Source organism: Pelophylax lessonae (assembly GCF_965119305.1).
Source record: "Pelophylax lessonae genome assembly, chromosome: 1".
Taxonomy (NCBI): domain Eukaryota; kingdom Metazoa; phylum Chordata; class Amphibia; order Anura; family Ranidae; genus Pelophylax; species Pelophylax lessonae.
The window spans coordinates 414320112-414340640 of NC_138768.1; the positions used below are offsets into that span (position 1 = coordinate 414320112).

Here is a 20529-nt window from a genome sequence, read left to right on the forward strand (position 1 = left end):
TAAACCTCTCCTTCAAGTAATGTAAGTAACGTGGAGGGGTCCAGTAGAGTAGAGTGGCAATAGTGATATTGTATTATAGTACTGTATTACAGTATATGCCTGTATTATAGCTATCTAGACATGATACAATCTTAGGCTCATAATCAGGTATCAGACATATAATCAGGTAGTACTGAAAATAATCATGAGTTAGCTGTGCTGTAGGTTTCCATCCCTACAACTGCTCACCTGAACACGGAAGTGCAGCCACTCAGGGCTGTACTTATGCTATGGCTGTGAAGCATCGCAAAAATAATACCCCCTGTCGCATTTGGCGGGCAGTACCACTGCTGGACGCAACATTTTCAAGTTAATGAGGCTGCAGCTTGGGATTTGTTCCAAATCAAACACACACATAAGTAACATTTTTATTCTGGGATTAATAAATGTGTATATTTGAGTGTTAGGAAGATTCCAGTAAACATAAATAGCAATTTAGGCATTAAAGCTGAACTCTGGGCACACAAACTGTTCTATATATCTATATATATATATATATATAGTGTTCCTCAATAACCGCAAGTGATTCAAATCAAATGATTTCACAAATGAGCTGTTACCTTGTCAAAGTAACAACTGTTCTGCAAATAGCCTGTATAGATAATAGACATGTGGAAAGTACTCAGCGGGCCCAACCATCATTGGCTGCTTGCAGAGCTACAAGACCAGTCACACTGCATAAGGAGAGAGGGCAACAGTGACCCATCTTTACTACAAGCTAAGCAACAATATTTGCATTTCTCAAAGTTCAGCCTTTAGAATTTCTGCTTTTATATAACCATTTTAAGCGATGTGGAGCAATAGGTAACCAATTTACTTCCAATACGTTTGCCAAGTTTAGCCTAAAAATTACAGTAAACTGTTACTGTTTACATAGGGATGTTGGTACTCTAGTAATATAAAAATAGCTCCTACCACCACCTTCTAAACTAAAAATGACAGTACTTCAGCACTAGGTGTGGGAATCATGAAATTTTGCTAAAATACTCATTGGAAAATGTGTGGAACGACTTTGTTGAGGCTTCTGCATTGTACGTATACTACACATTTTCCTCTCTTGATGCAAGTATACCAAGCCTCATATAGAGAAATTGTATCACTTTTAGGTGTTGTGAGATTTTATTTTTTTCTAGACAGACAATCAAGTAAAATATATGCAGATTTTTTTAATTTTGGAAGACATGCACATCATTATAAGATGTTGCTGCTATCAGGTTGTTAGCACAGCAAGTGTAGACTAGGAAGGAAAACAATTGGATTACACCTAGAATTTGCATCCAGTTTATGAAGACCTCCTGAGGTCTCAGGGGTGCATTAGTGACATCTACAACACGCTTCTGCTGCCAGATTAACTGTCTCCTGTATACAACAGGTGTGCTGGAATAAATTAGCATGGCATCTTGGATAAGCCACTGCATATTATTAACAGTGCAGGTGATGGTGTGAACAGAACTTTACCTGCCTCTTGTTAGCACTTATTGGCCTCTCCTGTTTTGAGTTGGATCAGAAAACTGCCAAAATGAATTTTGTTATAAATCATTATTATATATTGTATGTCTATATAGAGAAATAGAGAACAGTGCTTTGCCTATGAATTGCAATGTGATTACAGGCATTGCTAATGTTTTTGCATTTCTTTGTAAATTATATAGTGCTATTAGCAGCTTTTAAAAGGATAGAATGGAAATACTGAGATGTAGATACACTGGCAAAAGGAATAGTTTGGGATATTAGTTTATAGTAAACATTGCTTGACATAATTGTTCCCCCACAGTCACTAATTTAGCCACTTCCCTGGTAATTAACCTTAACCACTAATTTACCACTTCCCTAAGAATACCATTTTTCTTTTTCGACATCCTATATGATTTTGTTCAGGCAGTTGTACAAGTATCTTCCTTGGCAAAGGCTCCAAACACTGTACTACATCTAGAGACCTCTTTTTCCAGAGTTTTTGCTATAAATTAATAGAGACTAGCATCATATTAATATCAATGGGCAGCACTCGTATTAGTAAAAACACATCAGCATGGCAAGGGTTTCATATGGAGTATAATGTGCAAATGCTATATGAAATATACTCCTTGATGTAAAAAAAAAAATGTTGTTTGCTATATAACCACACATATAAAATTTAAAAACGCTTACTATGTAAAATAGTAAATTGCTTTGCAATATAAGAAAAGCTATTTTTGCAAACAGTCAGTAAATTACCACTAATGCTAACTGGCTTAGCAATACATGGTACAGAGTGCTGTAATTTGCTTAAACCCACAGCAACAGTCAAAACTCAAATTTAAGATGAAAGGTATAGTAAAAAGGTCTGCTCACTGTTAGGGCTCAATCACACCGTATCCAGTGCTATCTTTGTTAATCTGCTGCACAGATTGCAGGCTTACCACAAAGGCACATAAACAATGTGTATTTTATATCCCTTGTTCACACCACAACACTGTGGTGCGTTGTTGTGCATGCTGTATTTTTGTTTGTCAATCCACCTCACCACTGCAGTGCACAGAGATGAATGAAATAGATGTTGAGAGATATATTTATTTATTTATATATTTTTATTATAGGTACTTAGATAGCGCCAACAATGTACATGTAAGGAGCTTACAATCCAATATCTTTAACTATTTATACATAGTAGGGACAATTTAGACAGGATCCAATTAACCTACCAGCATGTCTTGACCCTAATGCTGCTAGATGGAAGTGCTAACCACTTAGCCCTTGTTAAAAACACAAGGGATAAGCAGTGCCTTGCACTGCTGTTACACATCAGGATCATGCCCACACACTAAATCAGACTTCAGCCTGCACGTTAAAATGGCCAAATTTAGCTTGCAGGCTGAAGAGGAACCAAACCTATAAGAGGCATGGAGGAGCTCAGCTATGAGGAAAGATGAACAGAACTGGATTTATTCTCTCTTGAGAAGAGGAGATTAAGGGGGGGATATGATCAACATGTATAAATACATACGTGGTCCAAATAGTGAACTTGGTGAGGAGTTATTCACCTTAAGGTCATCACAGAGGACAAGAGGGTACTCTTTACGTCTGGAGGAAAAGAGATTTAATATCCAAATATGGGAAGGCTTCTTCACTGTAAAAGCTGTGACAATGTGGGATAGACTCCATTAAAAGCTGGTTTTGGCCAGCTTAATAGATTGTTTAAAAAAAGACATGGATTCTTTCTTTTTTTTTTTTCCAAACAATTTAATGGATTCTTTTTTAAATGTACTGTACACAATATAACTGGATACTAACATTTGCAGGTAAATTTGATCCAGGGAATATCCAATTGTCTGTTGGGGGTTCAGGAAGGAATCCCCCCCCCCCTTGAAGCAAATTGGATTATACTTTGCTGTTTTTTTTTTTTGCTTGTTTTTTTTTTTTTTTTTTGCCTTCCTCTGAATCAGCTGTTGGTATAGGATAGTGTACTCTTCATGGAGGTTTTCTATGTGTGTGTGTGTGTGTGTGTGTGTGTGTGTTTTCTATGTTGGTTGAACTGGATCAACTTGTATCTTTTTTCAACCAGATTAACTATGTAAGTATATGTAACTAGGTAATCAAGCCTTTTCAGGAAATCCACCTTCGGTACAATGTTAGAAAGAACTTGACACCACATCTCAATTCTGTGTTTCATCATTGCTGTGGGAAAGGCAAACATAAACGTCACTATTGGCCCCTCCAGTGATTCAAACTTTTCTGTTTTGGCTTTTTGAGGTACCAACAACGCTAGCATAATAGCAAAATTACATTTCCAGTGTGTTGGATCTCTATGTCTGCTTGCTGTTACTCCCCGCTGGCCATTGGAACTTTAGATGCATCCCTGCAGCACCCAGCACAGCCCTGTGATCAGGACCAGATTTTCCATTAGCCCCAGTAAGGTTTCCCAAAATCTAACTCACAGGTCCTGCCTCTGTAACATGGCATCATTAATTACTAATTTGAACTCTGGCTCTGCTGATATGGAATCACGGGCTGGTAGCACCAGTATTAGTACATCATGATAGTAGTTAACATCAGCCTTAGAATATTACATTTTCTAGTAACACGGCATTAATTTCAAAACATGGCCCTGTTTTTTTCTTGATGCTGCTGTGGCTTTGACAACATGATGCTGCCCTGTATCTGCCAATATGTAGAAATGAATATGCCATTGTGGGACCTTGTCTTACAATATTTAACAAAAAGCAATAATTCTGAGGCTGCCCCAGGTGATCAGCAAGTGCAGAAATGGACCACCAACATAGTTAGGAGACTGGTTGGATTTATCAATGCTGCTTCTCTGTGAGCTCTTTGAAGCATTTTAGACATTTTGCTGGAATCACTAAATTTCGTGCTTTCAGTAACTGTGGAACAATTTACATGCTTTAACAGTGCAGGATGCATCTACAGAAATGAAGTACAATGTATGTGTCCTAATCCCTATAATGAAATATTTGTGAAGGGACTGTCTTTATACCTGAGAAGTGGCTCATATCCCCTGTTGGAAGTGACCTTAATTTGTTGCTTGGACTGAAAATGATATGCGGGCAAGAACTTTCAGCAGAGGTTATCAGCTGGTAAGAAGGGACGTCACAGAATCCCTTTAAAATGTCAAAAAATATCTCTTAAGTCATCAGTGTTGTCATTAGAGTATACTTTTTCTTCTATTAGGTTGAAAGATAATGTACAATATTGATTTTTCTCTGAAGACCTTTTACTTTAGACAGTCAAAAAGTGTCACCAAATACAACCAGCCTGCTTTTTTTCAAAATCAATACAACAATCAATATCGTATACTGGCTACCAAGTCTGGTTGATTTGATCCAGAATTTAGTTTATTGTTTCCTGTTATTTAACAAATAATAACATTTTATTTTTGTTTGATGTCGCTGATGTTGTCCCCAGAAAACCTTTCCAAATAGGCCAGGGATGTAGCAGCTCAACAAGAAAGGCATGGATTAGGCACATATGTCCTATTTTTTTTCTTGGTACTATTTCATTCTGAAGTCTGTCTTTTTTATTGCAACAACTTGACATTAGCACTCCAAGCTATATTAGCATCCATTTCAGCAGTTCAGTAATGGTATTAAAAAAACACTTAACTTCAACAGTGAATAGTCGCATGACTGGGTCATAAAAATCCACATTAAAAAAAAAATGTGCATATTTGTCCTGACAAATCGTTCTTTTTATATCATTTTGAAATGCTAAAATAGGATGAGTGATTAGATATAAAATGCCCAAATAGGACATTTTAACATACTAAATGCATCGACATGAAAAAACACATTAAAATTATTTTTATCATTGTCTATTTTCTCTATTTATATGCACACAGTATTTAAATGTCAGAAATGTATTCCACCTTTAAAGGGAAACTATAATGTCCCTGAGTGCCCATGTTGTGTTATTTTGTATAGTTTGACTGACGGTATTTTTTTAAATGAAATGTCCATATTATTACTCGCCTGCCTTGCCATTCATCATGTACAAATTTGCAGGTAATTCTATTGGTAACTGACTATATGTCAAATGCACGTATTTATTTTACAAGTAATCCTTGCCTAGTTGTATAGAATATGTTGTCCACAGTAAATAAGAGCTAGTGGGAGTACTCAAAAACATTCTCTTTGCTGCAATACATAACAGGGATGACATCACATCATATAAGTGTAAGGAACTAATATGCAGTTATTCATAAAGATAGAAACAGTTTATATTAAAGGGAAGGAATGGTCTTTGTTTTATATATAGTATAGAAAGAGATTAGCGTAAAGTGTATCTAAAGGCAGAACTTTATTTTTAGTTTTGGATAGAGCATGAAAGGATAAGAACCCCTGCTGGGGTTTTATTACTAACAAAAGGAAGGCATACAAAAAAAAGACTTGGATACTCTGAGGAGGATTTGCTATAGGAGGAGTGGAGAATCTTCAATAAATGAAGGTTGATACTCACATTTTATATGACATCCAATCATGTGAAAATTACTTCATTCCCACATGACTGGCTATTAACAATGAGCAGGAAAAACTTTCAAGCTTTTGAGTTTTTATTTTTTTTTATTACTTTATTTACTCTTTTGAATTGCTGTCTTTCTCCCTGCTAGGGAGATTCACTTTCTTTTTGTCAGATGGTCACTCTTTTTTTACCTTTTTGCATTCTCTGCAGTGAGATAAAAAACCTTCTGCATGCATCTTCCCCTGCATACATACCTGAGCCTGATCTCGATTCAGCAATGTGCACAGGAGCTGAGGCTTTCTCGGGTCTCTTGCTCCTCATTGGCTCAGATATTGGCTCCCCCTGCTGTCAATCAGAATCCTCCTTCCCCGCCACAAGGCCATTCACAAAGTGCAGCAATGGAGAGCTGATAGGAAAATCGACTGGGGTAAGGACACCTGTGGGTTCCTGGACAGGTAAGTGTCCTAATATTAAAAGTCAGCAGCTGCAGTATTGCTGCTGACTTTTAATTTTTCTGAAGGAGCCTGGACCTTCTCTTTAATCCCTGTGGAGTAATTATTCATTTAAAATTCAAAACGGGGAAATCATTCAGTCACTGTGTTAGCAGCTCAGCTCACTTTACCCCCATTCCTAGAGCACCCCTTCTAGCTTTACTTTAGAGACTAGAAGAATGGAAGGCTGTGAAGTCACTGCTGTGTGGTGAAGAACAGTGAGCTGAACTGCTGAGAGATGAATTTGAACAACCTCAGTGAATGAAATGCTGCACAGTGTATGCAGTTATAAAGGTCAGTGAGCGATTGTTTTAAAGTTCATTTATGAAATCAAGCGAGTAGTAGCAATGGAGAGGGGTGACAAGGAGGGAGATGGGATTAAAAGGGAGGGTAGTCATATGAATGTACTAGTACATCCTTACGGTTATCTGATCACCAACAAACACGCCCCCTCACGGTGTGGGGATTGGGAGTGATTTTGGCCTGAACCACAAAAAAGTATTAGTAGCGAGGCAAGCCTGAAAGTGGGGGGGGGGGAGGAATGGTGGGGAAGGAAAAGGGGGGGGGGAAGACCGAGTGATCAAAGACTGACAGAAATAACAACATAACTAAACTTAAATGCAAGCTGAGTACATATCCTAATACAGCTGGGCATGAACTAAATCGCTGTTACTAGATGGAGTAACTGGTGGGTGGAATGTGGGAAGTATGCATGATACTTTGTGCGTTATTGTTAATTTTTGAAATACAAATAAAAAGTTTCTTAAAAAAAAAGAAAAAGTTAATTTATTATTTCTTTAAGTAGAACTTTACACAAAATGAAAAAGAAAAGTCTTATTAATCCTCTTAAATATTATACACTTAAAATAGTATAATTCAACTTTAGTAAAGATTGGTTCTTCTTGGCAAAACTGCCAGTAGATGGTCATTACACCAGGAGGGGGACAATGCTGATCGACCTGCAGCAAATTCACTGCAGCATAGTCATCCTCACCAACTACACAGAACTACATATTTATGCATGCTAAGGAGAAGTGTTATTAGCAATATCATTGCTGATAACCATCCTCCTCATTGCTAGTTAGGGCTGGCCATATAGCCCAGCTGGATTTGGAGCAAGTGACATAGGGAACTCCAGTGAATCCAGTGACACCATCAGACTCTATTCTCATTAAGGGGTGGTGGACTTGGAAGGCCAAAAATATTATCTGACTTGAGACTTAGTTTGGGAATATTTATATAGTTGAGTGTTCATAGTCTGGCCAGAGGTTCACCTTAAAGTAGCAGTGCCCAGGATACAAGCTTATTACTGTTAAAGAAGGTCTCACATTATATTTCTTTGTTGAAAACCTGCCTAAGAGTGTGTAAAAGCTAATTATGGTAAGATCAGGAAAAAATGCATGTCTTTGGCCAGTATGTAAGCTTTGTAGACACACCTTCACCAGGCAAAAAATTGGTCATCCAATATAAATGTTATTTGGCTCTCACTATAGTTAAGGATGGCACAAGAGGCATCTGTTTATTGTATAAACATGTTCACTATCCCAAAAAAGATAACTTCACAATAATTCCACAGTTGGTCAAGTGGTGCTGGATTTTTCAACCACTATGTATTTTCTAAGGGTAGATAACTGTACAAATTGGATTAAAGTTACTCATGATCAAATGTTTAGAATATGCACCTGTAGACACCAATGGGAAAGGCTTTTCAGGAATAGCTAGACAGGCTAGATAACCTTGTCCAGTTTCTGTTTCTGCAGTGTGCTTCCCCTGATCTTTTCCATATGTCTAAATATGCACAGCTGACTAATGTGACCAATTATCTTGTAGTGAATTTCGGGCCAGGAAATATACCTGAAAATGGTTGGATACTACCTGCATTTATTGCTGCGCTTTTGGGTCTGTGACCAACTTTAGATATCTTCTTAAGGCTTGCTTATTTCAATAAAATTACAATTTTAAAGCAAGAAAAAAGGAAATAAGGAGACAATTGAAAAAAAAAAATAGAGCAGGTACCTGTATTTCAAAATACAGAAAGTATTATCAATCCCTCAAAACTTAAATGAGAATAAAATCTGCTGTACCTGCTATAGAAAAGCTGCAAAGTAAGATCTTTTGTGAAACGTGTGTACTGTATGTTTATATAGTGGATCATGACTATGTATCTATGTTAAAGGGAATATGTTGTAAGTTTAATTTACTAGGTTAACAATTTTTTTTAGTTAAACCTCTATGCCTATACGATCATCTGTAAAAAATATCCTGGTCTATAACTGCTTTTCTAAAAAAGTATATATAATAAAGCAAACTTACATTTTTGACAAATTAGGTCCACTCTTTAAATATCTTTTGTAGATAAAAGTAAGTACTACTCAAGCTGTATAAACATAATTAATCTTAATTTTATTTTCACTGTTCTGCAGCCAGAATAAGGGTTAATGGCACCCCGTGGCTTTGGATTCAAATACGCCGTTGCAGTTGTTTGCAGCCACGTTTCTTTCACTAAGTGCTTTGGCAGTCTGCAGTCTCTACACGAGAGAGATGCTTGAGCATGGTTCTAAATTTTGATTAAACGCAGTGCCATTAATCAACGGAAAGACACTGAGCAGTTGGCAAGGTCCAGAGCTGCACAATGTTTAAGGCATAAAACATTACCAAGTAATTAGAAAGCGTTCCTATCGGAGAAGCAGTGACTTCAATAAAGAGGTAAATGATAGCATGTTTATTGTAGACGTAGGCAGACAGTGCAATATGATAAACTACAGGAGATGCACATATCAGTAATCATCTGCATTATTAGTGCCATTAATCATAATTCCCCAAATATGAGGGCCGCCAACACATCCATTTGACCAAAGTTGCCCTTAGCCAGCCTCCTCTTGACCATTCTAATTTCCCTAGTAGACTATTGCAACCCTGCTTCACCATGAATCAAAGTTCACATATTGAGGCTGAGACCCGATGGCCAATTAAATTTGAGCAATTAGTTCCAAGTCTCTTTGGGAAATACCTAATGTTCAACTATTATCCAGTGGCTTTTAAACTTCATTGAAAAACTGCCATTTTTTTTTTTTTTGATACACGGTGAAAGTGTTCATTTAAATATGGTAATCTGGAGGTAAGGTTAAAGTGTAACTCCAGTATTTTTTATTTTTTTTTTGCTTTCTGTGGCCTTGATGGGATAACAATGTTTTCACCTGGACAGAAAATGAGAGGAAAACCTTTAGATTTCTTCAAAGGCAATAAGACCAAACAACCAGCAATTGTATCCTTGAGTACAGCACAACCGAAGTAGCTAAACATATTTGCTTGATTTTAAAAGGTGCTTCCTATTTTTGTTAGTGATCCACCATTCCATCACAAACACACACATATTGGCTTAGAATGTAGGCAAGTCGATTCTTGGAAACTGCCCTTTAATAAGAATATGTGCAGCAATGGGTATGCAGATCCCCACCAAGCCTAATGGTACTTGAACTCCAAAATAGTTTGACTAATAGCAGAAGCAGACAAAAGATTCAGGCCAAGTTAAGACAAGAAGGGCTCCATGTCTTACCAAAGGTAAGCAAAGGGAAGAATAGAGTGCTGAAGTGAACAACTGTTCTTCAACAGAACCCATCACCTGAGGTTGTAAGCTTAGCGATAGTTATAAACGAAGTGATAGTTTCTAGGTTGAGGCCTAAATTTGCTTGACTGGTAAATACAAGGTATGGCAGTCAGGCAAGGAGAAAAATTCCATAGAGAGCTTGTAACTAAAAACAGAGTTGCATACTGCCATATCTGTAAATCTGAAGACTAACTGGGATTCATGAGATTATTTCAATAAGGAAGAAGCAACACATCTAAGTGTAGCAATCATGAACTTTAATGACAGCAACTTCCTGTACAAGCCATCAAGGAAGTGCTGTGGTTCACCCACACTGCCGAGGGCCCATCCAGTTTCTGTTTGAGGAGGTATTCTGTCCATCTGGCTATCTTCAGCAGGGACACTTATCCATACTGATGAGCATTACCCACCTCACCCCTGTAAGTTGCTAGTTTGTTGCTGTCATTAAAGTTCATAATCGCTACACTTAGTTGGTTCTGCTTAGTTTCTTGTTTTTCCTGCAGAGTATCTTCTAGCCCTTCCACAGTGGATACCACTAAGCTAGCACGTTGATCTCTCCCCATTTGACTGTTTTTATCATTCATTTTGTTTTGGGACTTGTAGCTTTTAGTGCGCTGGATCTCTCCTCCTCTTGCATGAGATTAGTTCAGGCCACCAATTGTGTTACTAAATCAAGGTTCAGACTTTAGCCATGATAAAAGCTGTAGTTAGGAGCAATGACACAGGTAGTAGAAAATCAGAAAACAGTTACTTAGGAGAAATGGAAACTTCGCAATGTAGAGATCAAGTCTTAAGCTGACTTTACAAACAGAATATTGAGGCCATTTCCTAAAGTCTGAGAGTGGTTTTATAGTAGACACGGAGTCTAGTTATTAAAAAACAGGTGCTCAGGCTCATTAAGGAAGCATGCCCTAATGAAGGCAAACAAGCCAAGTAGGATGATATCAACTGAGGCTGTTGGTCACAGCAAAATGTCCAACACTACTTAAACACAGAGGTGTTGATTTACTATAGGCAAACAAGCTATTCACTTTGCAAGGGAAGATGTATTTTGCAAGGGAAATTTCTACAGAGCTTAGTGAATGTGGTGAAATTTCACTTTGCAAAGAGTACCCAATTATTTGCAAAAAAACTCAACATTTTTGCTTGCACATGATTGGATCATGGAAGTCAGCAGAGCTTCCCCTCATTCTTTAAACTTTGGGGTATTTCCCCTGCAAAACGCAATGTGTTTTTCAAAGTGAACAGTATATTTCCCTTTAATAAATTAACCATAGAATCTCAGAATCAAATCCAGGTAGGGCCATGATACCAGTCCTGACTTATGTATTGTTGCATCAAAATGAAATTACATAGTTACATAGTTAGTGAGGTTGAAAAATGACACCAATCCATCTAGTTCCACCTTTGATGAGTGCGTGTGTGTGTGTGTGTGTATTTGGTGTCAATAGTACATCGTAACCTCTTTATGTTGCACATAATTCCACATCCTTACCACTCTGACGGTAAAGAACCATTTACGCCGTTTAAGGTTAAGCCACTTCTATTCTAATTTTAGTGAATGGCCACGTGTCATTTTAAATTTCCTTTTCACTGAAAAGTTTTTTCTCTATGCTAAGGTCGATAGTATGGTATTTGTACATTGATATCATATTCCCTCTCAAGCATCTGTTCTCCAGAGAGAATAAGTCCAATGCTTGTAGTCGTTCCTCATAGCTGAAGTCCTCCGTTTCCTTTATTAGCTTTGTTGCCCTTCTCTGGATTCTCTCCAGTTCCAGCACATCCTTCCTGAGGACCAGTGCCCAGAAATGGACGGCATACTCAAGATGTGGTCGGACCACAGTCTAGTCGAGTGGGAGAGTTATTGTTTTATCCCTGGAGTAAATCCCTCTTTTTATACATTCCAGTATTCTGTTGGCTTTGCTTGCAGCAGCTTGGCATTGCATGCCATTGCTGGGCTTGTCATCTACTAGGTCCCCCAGGTCCTTTTCCATCTTAGATTCCCCCAAAGGTTCTCCCCCTAGTGAGTAACTTGCATTCGCATTTCTGGCACCCAAATGCACTATCTTACATTTTCTAACATTAAACCTCATTTGCCATGTAGATGCCAACCCCATTATTTTGTTCAGGTCTTCTTGTAAGGTTTCCACATCCCATTTAGAAGTTATTGCTCTGCTTAGTTTAGTATAGTCCACAAATACTGAGATTTAGCTATTTAGCCTATCCTCTATATAGTTTATGAATAAATTAAACAGGGTTTGTCCACAGACAGATCCTTGGGGGACCCCACTTTCCACACCAGACCATTCCGAGTACTCGCCATTTATCACCACCCTCTGGACTCGCCCCTAAAGCCAGTTTTTAATCCAGGTACTCACCCTATGGTCCATACCTCCATACATATCAAATGCCTTTGCAAAGTTCAGATACACCACATCCACAGGTCTTCCTTTATCTAGATGGCAGGTCACTTCTTCATAGAAGGTTAATAGATTGGTTTGGCAAGAATGATTTTTCATGAATCCATGCTACTAATGAGATTAGTAGAGTACTACTAATGATACAATTTTTATTACTAAAATATTATATATAGTCCCTTATCATCCCCTCCAATAGCTTGCAGACTATTGATGTTAGGCTAGCTGTCCTGTAGTTCCCTGGGATATATCTCGGCCCTTTTTTAAATCCTGGTGCCACGTTGGCTTTTCTCCAATCAGCGGGTGTTATTCCCATCAGTAGGCTGTCCATAAAAATTAGGAACAATGGTCTGGCTATCACCTGGCTGAGTTCCTTAAGGACCCTTGGGTGTAAGCCATCTGGTCCCTGAGACTTATTTATGTTAAGTTTTTCAAGTATAATTCTGAGTCTGCCTTCTGTTAACCATGAGGGTGCTTCCTGTGATGTATTATTAACATTACCATTGCAGTCTAGGTTACTGTATCCCCCCTGTTACTTTTGTAAAGACTAAGGAGAAGAATTTATTCAGAACCCTTGTCCTCTCTCTGTCCTTTCTAGCCAGATTCCCTTCATCATCCATTATGGGCCCAATATGTTCTGGCCTCATTTTCTTACTATTTATAGACTTAAAGAATTTCTTGGGTTTTTTTTTTGTTCCTTTTGTGTTCTACCTTAGCCACCTTGATTGTGCTCTTACATTTCTTATTGCATTCTTTGTAATGTTGGAATGCTGACAAAGACCCCTCAGCCTTGTATTTTTTGAAGGCCTTTTCTTTTGATTTTTATGCATTTTTACCTTGGAGTTTAGCCACCCCGGGTTTATTTTAACTCTTTTAAACATATTCCCTGTTGGAATGCACTGGCCAATACCTTTATTTAGTATGTTCTTAAAGCACTCCCATTTTTCCTCCGTGTTATTTGTTTCTAGGATTCTATTCCATTTAATTTTGTCTAGCAAAGAGCGCAGTTTAGGGAAGTTGGCACTTTTGAAATTCAGTAAAATTCACCCTTGTTTTACCCATGTGTTTCCTATTTCTGTGTTCTATACTGAAACAAATTGACCTGTGGTCACTGTTTCCTAAGTTGCCCGGTATTTCTACATCTGCTATCAGGTCTGTATTATTCGTAATCGGTAGGTCTAGTAACGCATTGTTTCTCGTTGACAGCAAAATATTCACAGGCTTGTGTTGCAAGCCACCCCTCATTTTAAATTCTGTTTTACAATTATAGAAGGATGATATTGAAAAAAAAAAATGGTTTAGGACTTATTACTAGTTGGAAGGTCTGGGTTTCTGGACCATTTAAAGTATAGGTATTCTGGGGAGAAGAATATATTTTGATATGTGAGCCTAGTCCCACTTCCCTAGCTCATATCTGTGATGGGGACCATACTGGTGACTAATAAAGCCTAGGAGGTGGAATGAGGGGGGGGGGGGTGCCAGAGTCCTAAACTATCAATCTTGTGAATATCAACACATATGGAATGCTGAGGAATCATGGTACCTCCTATAAACTGACAATGGCCAATTAGATATGAATTATTCAATCTAGATTTGATTTTACAGAAACAGTTTTTTTCAGTTATTGGCAGTTATCTTAATATAAACCGAACCATTTTAACAAATTTTAAGTGAAACTATTAACAAACAGGTAATGTAAAGATCAAAGCACCTTCCCCACCAACTACTTACCAAATATTTTGACCTATATGAATTAGGTCAAAATGTGCCTTTCCCTTTAAGGAAATAAAATAGCCTGGAAGGATGTGAAGCTTGGATAGATCCTGGAATTTACTCAATATACCTAAATGGTTCTACTGACTCATATGATGTTATTAAATACCAATAGGTCTCCAACAATGACCAAAGACAAAATATTAAACCATCATAGTGCTTTCTGTAACCATCTAAAATGTTTTACAAATAAATAAAAAAAAATTAGATGATGGTTTTCACTAGACAGGTGCACTACAGAAAATTGGCTTGCCTTAAATGTAAATAGAGGCTGTACTCAGTATTCATAGAAAACAACAGCAAATAAATGTTTAATAATGTCTTCTTAAATGCTCGAAGATGCTCTGTTGGATGTTATTGTTGAGCCAAGCTCTCTTCCGCCAGATATTCTGGGTAAGCATGTTACTTCACTGGCTCCACCTGTTACAAGTTACGCCACTATCACGTGGCTTCATCAGAGGGCTTAGATCACTGTGACGTATTTCTGGTATTTAAGCCCTGTCTTATTCGTTTCCATGGCTACCCTCCAGGCCATGTTAATCTATGGCAATTTGCTCAGCATTGAATTCTATTCTCCAATACATCCTTATAATAAATGCCGATGTTGTTATGAACCCATGTACTTTCTGCCGACCTCTATCTAGTTAACCCTTAGAATGCCAAATACCCCCTTAATACAGTGAATACCAAAAATGTAATAAAAAACATTTGTTAAAGTATTGTATACATGGTATGGCATTTCTCAATGTTTACGTGTACCCATAAACATTGGAAAAAGCTGTTCAGTTTAAACACATTCAAATTTTACTTGGATAAAACAAGTGCCAGGAACAGTTACTGTAAAACAGTCAAATTCTATTGTTGTCCCGTGTAAGCTAAAAACTGGCTGTTAGCATGAGATAAACATCTCCCAATATGACCATTTTTAGAAGAATCCAGCCACTCTTTTATGTCGGTAGTACAATTTGATAGTCCTAGCTGACAGATCTAAAGAGGGTCTGACCAGAGAACAATGGGATCAGACATGCATATCTAGTTTCAATAATCTTTATTAGATATTTTGCATTATAAAACATAACAATATAAAACAAAGTAAGAAAGCAAAACAAGAAAATAAAAAAGAAAATAACTATGAAAATGAGATGATAACAGTGCTGCATAGGAGAGTGATCACATTAATATGCAGTTAAACCCACTTCCAAGACCAACTCATGAACAAACTAATTAGAAACACATTGTCCTCACCGGTGTAAATGTCAAGAAAAAAGAGTTTGAATATAAAGGATCGGGTGCACCCTAGCAGAGTCCCAACCACCCCTCCCCCCAGCACCCACACATGGGAGCAAACTGTGCTGTGGAAGGAGAGGCACGGTCCCCCACCCAAGCCCATCGCGATGTACAACAGAACATCAAAAGGAGACTTAGGATTGATTACCATGTTTGTCTGCCCAAATAGCCCATCTTTTGTCAAAGTTAGTGCAGGTCCGCTAAATAATTACCAACAGTCGTTCAAACACATAGTTGCGGTTTGCCGTAGTTTTGAGATCTGATACCTTTGGGGAGTATTGTGAGCCCCAATTCCTGAGAATAGTATTACGTGTAGCCATCAAGATATGGCATACCACTTGTCTCATGCACATTGGGTAATGATTAATGTCAAGGTTCAGAAGTGCTAGACCAGGGGTGGGAGAACCCAAAACTCCAGTAGTTGATGAAATCAATTGGAAAATTTGGTTGCAGAAGCTAGTTAGGTATGGACACTCTCACATAATATGTAGGAGTGTGCCTACATGCCCGCAATGATGCCAGCAATCAGCTGAATTATGTGGGGAAAATTTGGAGAGCTTGTAGGGAGTATAGTGCCACTTATGCATCAGATTGAGCATCATTTCCCAGTGGTCAGTACATTTGGAGAATTTGTAATTGGATTAAATGGCCAGTCGCCAGTCCGCTATTGTGTAGTTTTTGTTGAGGTCTTTTTCCCATTTGTGGATGGGTGCAGATTTCTGAAGTATGGATTTTTCCTGCAAGATACCCATAGAGAATTGATATACCCCCCTTTACCGGGGTTTGGAAAATTCCCATGCCGTTGGTGGGATGTTTAAAGAGGGTAAGGGATGCGTAGAAAGGAAGTGTATGATCTGAAAGCAGGACAATTGGGAAGATACAGAGAGAGAGAACTGGTCTCTCATCTCCTCCAATCTCCTAAATTTTCCCATATGGAAGAAATCCTGTATTGTTTGTATGTTCTTCAAGTAGAGTGGTTTGGTATATAAAAAGGGGATAACTGATTCTAGCGCTTGTTCAGTTTCTAACAACCGACCACCTTTAAAAAAAAAAAAGATAGATACTTTTTAGCTTCGTTGCATATCTATACCTGCTTTTGTTCTATAGATACTAAATTAGAATATCCCAATGTACTTGCTGAAATTTTTAAATTGAGTGGTAAGTGCATTTATTATAATTACATGATCAATTCCACTGTGAAACATTTCACCTGTGTAGTTTCTAATCCAAAGACAAACTTCTAATGTAAAGACATTTTTTAAAATTTCCAGTTATAGAAAAATCAAAGCTAGCTGCAGATTGAAATATTTTTTAAATTATGCAGTTATTTGCATATTGCAGTTGTTTAATCGTATATACCTCTTTTTCCAAATTTAACTGGTAGTAATATTATACTTTATTTGCATACGTTTTAGTGTTTTGGATAGAATATTTTACCAGTACTGCATAGCTTTTAATTAATTAATGAAAAATCAGCTTATGCCTACAACCCTACTTTTTATTATTTAGGATTCATTAATATGTTACAGTCCTGCAATAGCTTGTTTACCTATAGGACTTGATAGGGTATACTTATTCTTTGCAGTTTTTAGAATATTTTATTGACAAATCATTTATACTATTTCATTTAATTTTAAGTATTGCAATATTTTTTTTCAACAATTTTGTAATATCCTCAAGCTAACCAAATTAAACTGCAAGGACCTACTTAAGTAAGGCAGTGGTTCAATACTAATATTTGATGTAAAAACTGAACAAAAGAAAGGAGACGGTGAGTAGATATGGTGTATAAAATCCTGCATTTGGCTGACAATCAATTCTATTCATTAAAGCAAAATGCAACCAATCCAAATGTACATGCTACTAATCTGTTCTTGGTAACATGAAATCTGATTGGTTGCTGTGGGATACTGGGTATTTCTTTGCCTAGAATTGTCTGAGGCAGTATTTAGGATAGGGAGCCCCACGCATATGCATGGCTGTTTTGTCTCCCTGCTAGCAAAAGGGGAAAATGAGAATTGAATCACAAAGGGATTGCCACCCTAAACTCAATTTCTGTTTAAGGCCTGATGCCCTGCACTTTGCACATCATCATTGTTTTTTGCATTAATTGGCTGAGTTTTGAGTTATTCTATGAAAGTGTATATGCTGTAGATATATAATGTGTTTACATGATATTAGAAAGGAGAGAAGGGGCTTAAGATAAAGAAATAAAGTAAATTTAATTTTTTATTTAGAAATGTATTTTTTTGTTTTAAAATTAGGGATATTTGTATATTTTCATATCAGTAGGAACCAAAAAGGACATATAAAAATCACTTTAAGCAGATTATCTTAACTTGATCAGTTAAACAAGAGACAGCACTAACTCGTGGGTTATTTGCACTTTATGAATATTAACAACTGGAATGCAATCTGGCTCTTTAATACCACCACAAAGTAGTAATCCCCCAACACACAACCTGGTGTTAAAAAAAAAAAGACATTTTGGGGTTTATATTCCTCATATGACAGCAAGGGATGCCAGACAGTGATTAACATTCCTAGGGCATTCACATTAATACAGTACAATGCTTCCGTTGCAAAGTTTAATACTTTCTCCTGAGATTCCTCCTTGTTGACTAGACAAGGCTGCCAATTTTGTTTGCCTGCCACATCAGAGGATCCCAGGAGGGATAAAAGGGCTCATGAAAAAAGGAGTAGCAGAGTAGGAAGCATAATTCATTGTGAATTGAGCAAAGAAGTCTAATTCAGATAAATGGCCGACCCCAATGCATCCTACCTGTTATTACAGCAGACATGCAGTATCTGTGCAGTAAATTAGTCAAACCCCAGTAGAGCTTGGTGGGAGCTTATCTTCAAGTGTATAATTTGAGTGATGAGGGAGCCGCCTCCGTGACCAGACTGACTGATTTGCTTCATACTGAAAGAGATTTAAGTGACTGTCTCCCTGCCTTCTCACCCCTCTGTTTAATGCTTACATTATATTCTCTGTGCTGTTACTTAAACTTGCGCTTTTAAGAAGGCAAACAGTAAAACCCTGAATTGATTTTCCTCAGCGTTATATAGCCCCAAATGTTCCTTAAACTCTAATGGCTGCTTTTATCAACTCATTGAACAAAAATGCTTTGGGTACACCTCAGGCATCGAAGGAGCTTAGCAAGTATGTTCTGCTTTCTCACATCATAAATTAAATAGGATTAACCATTTAAGTTAAGACTGAGGGAAGACTTTTTTACAATATGTTACTAAACTAATAAGTAATAATAAGTTGAAAAGTAGAAAACTTTTTTTTTCTACTTCATGTTTGTATAATTCGTATAGAATTCAATAAAAAATATATTAAAAAAAAAAAAAAAAAGTAATAATAAGTTAGTAAGTCAGATAATTGACATAGACTGCATGTTGCCTAATGAGTCTCTTTTTGAAACGCATGCACCAATGAAGAAAAGGCTCCCATTATTTTTTTACAGCTTTTTCCTTACCATGAAGATGTTCAGCTTTATTTTCATCATCTTGGGTTAATGTACGGGGTCTGGCTTTTTCAATAAACAGTGAATTGGTGGAAGCACTAAGTGCAAAAGTGCAATAACCCATTGCAACCATTGAGCATCCATGTTACTAAAGCAAGTTAAATGTATGAAGGGTCGCTAATAAATGTTATGGGTAGTGAACTTTGCATTTTTTAGTGCTTTACTGAATAGGCTAGCTGTGCCTACAATGTACATATAGTGACATTTCTGGAGGTGTCTCCACATTACTTAGGACTCCCGAGACACTGCCAAGAGTCTCTTGGGAATCCCAAAACCTGGAGTGCATTCAGATTGCAACTGTGAGCTACAAAGTTGACATTTTGCAGGTCAATGAATCTATCTATTGCATTGAGGAAGGTGTCAGAAAATGGGCAAGAGCTTAGATCTAAGAGTTGCATACTGACGTTTGCAGAATGAGGGCCCAAACTTTCAGAGTTCCCAAGGCACTCTGAGAGATACATTTTGTTGCCTGCATTTCAATTTTGCTGCCATTCATAATAATAAGCTGCAGAAAAAAAAAAAAAAACTTGTCAAATAATTTCGGAAAAAATAGTGCTTGCTACAGATTTTTGCATTTATTTTTTATTCTTAAAGGAGTATCCAAAGGTTATTTTAATTTCTACAGACCTACAAGTATGATACATGATGATACATGACAGGTTCTGTGACACATAATTGAAAGTGCACCAGTCCTGCAATCTGTTAAAATGTAATCACATGCTAATATCTTTGAACAATAGTTTCCACTGTTTTATATCTATTATATTAAATAGAGTAATTGCCTTTTTAAAGCAACAGGTGCTAGCCTTAATTTAAGATGGAATAAGAATGCTATTACCAAATAATCTGCCTTTTTGACCATTTTAAATTAATTTCACATAAAATATTGCAGCTTAGTGGAGTTTAACTTAAGCCATTTAACTGAAAAATCAAGGGGCAGATGTATTTTTTCAGTTGCATAATATATATATGTAAATCAAACGTTTAAGTACACCATGCTGTATACCAGAATGTTTGTCAACATAATTTTGGCCTACTTGCTTTGAAGTGTGTAAGATCTGGCAGTGAAAAGACAATATAACTTAAATAAACAGTGACATATTTTGAAAATATAACAATTTTTTTTTTTTTTTGCCAAAAAAAAAAAAAAAGAAGAAACTATACAAAAAATACATATTAGTTTGGTCTTAAAAGCCTGAGTACAAAAATGCCTCTCTCTCCAGCACCCTTCAATGCATTTAGGCCTTTAATCTTCCCACAATGTTCTTATTTTCAAGAAGCAAGGACATGTTTCTAGAGTTATGGGTGTGGTTTGTTTCTGTTTGTTTTAATGCAGACCATCCGGATTGCACCCAGAGGATGAAGGAGCAATTGGGGCAATGGGAAAATTAGAAATGTAACTGGGTAAATATTACTTCTTATAACATTCA

General features: G+C 37.1%; 1 protein-coding gene across 7 annotated transcripts in view; it reads left to right on the forward strand.

Annotated features, from left to right (window-relative positions):
- Positions 1-20529, forward strand: part of BNC2 (basonuclin zinc finger protein 2) — an 806895-nt gene that overhangs the window by 768226 nt on the left and 18140 nt on the right. The window contains exon 7 of one of the 7 annotated variants that reach the window (XM_082242960.1): positions 20436-20503. The exons of the other annotated variants lie outside the window; for them this stretch is intronic. Within the exon in view, the coding sequence (XP_082099086.1) occupies positions 20436-20499 (64 nt within the window). The 3' untranslated portion in view covers positions 20500-20503. The remainder of the gene's footprint in view (positions 1-20435; positions 20504-20529) is intronic. 7 annotated transcript variants of the gene reach the window in all.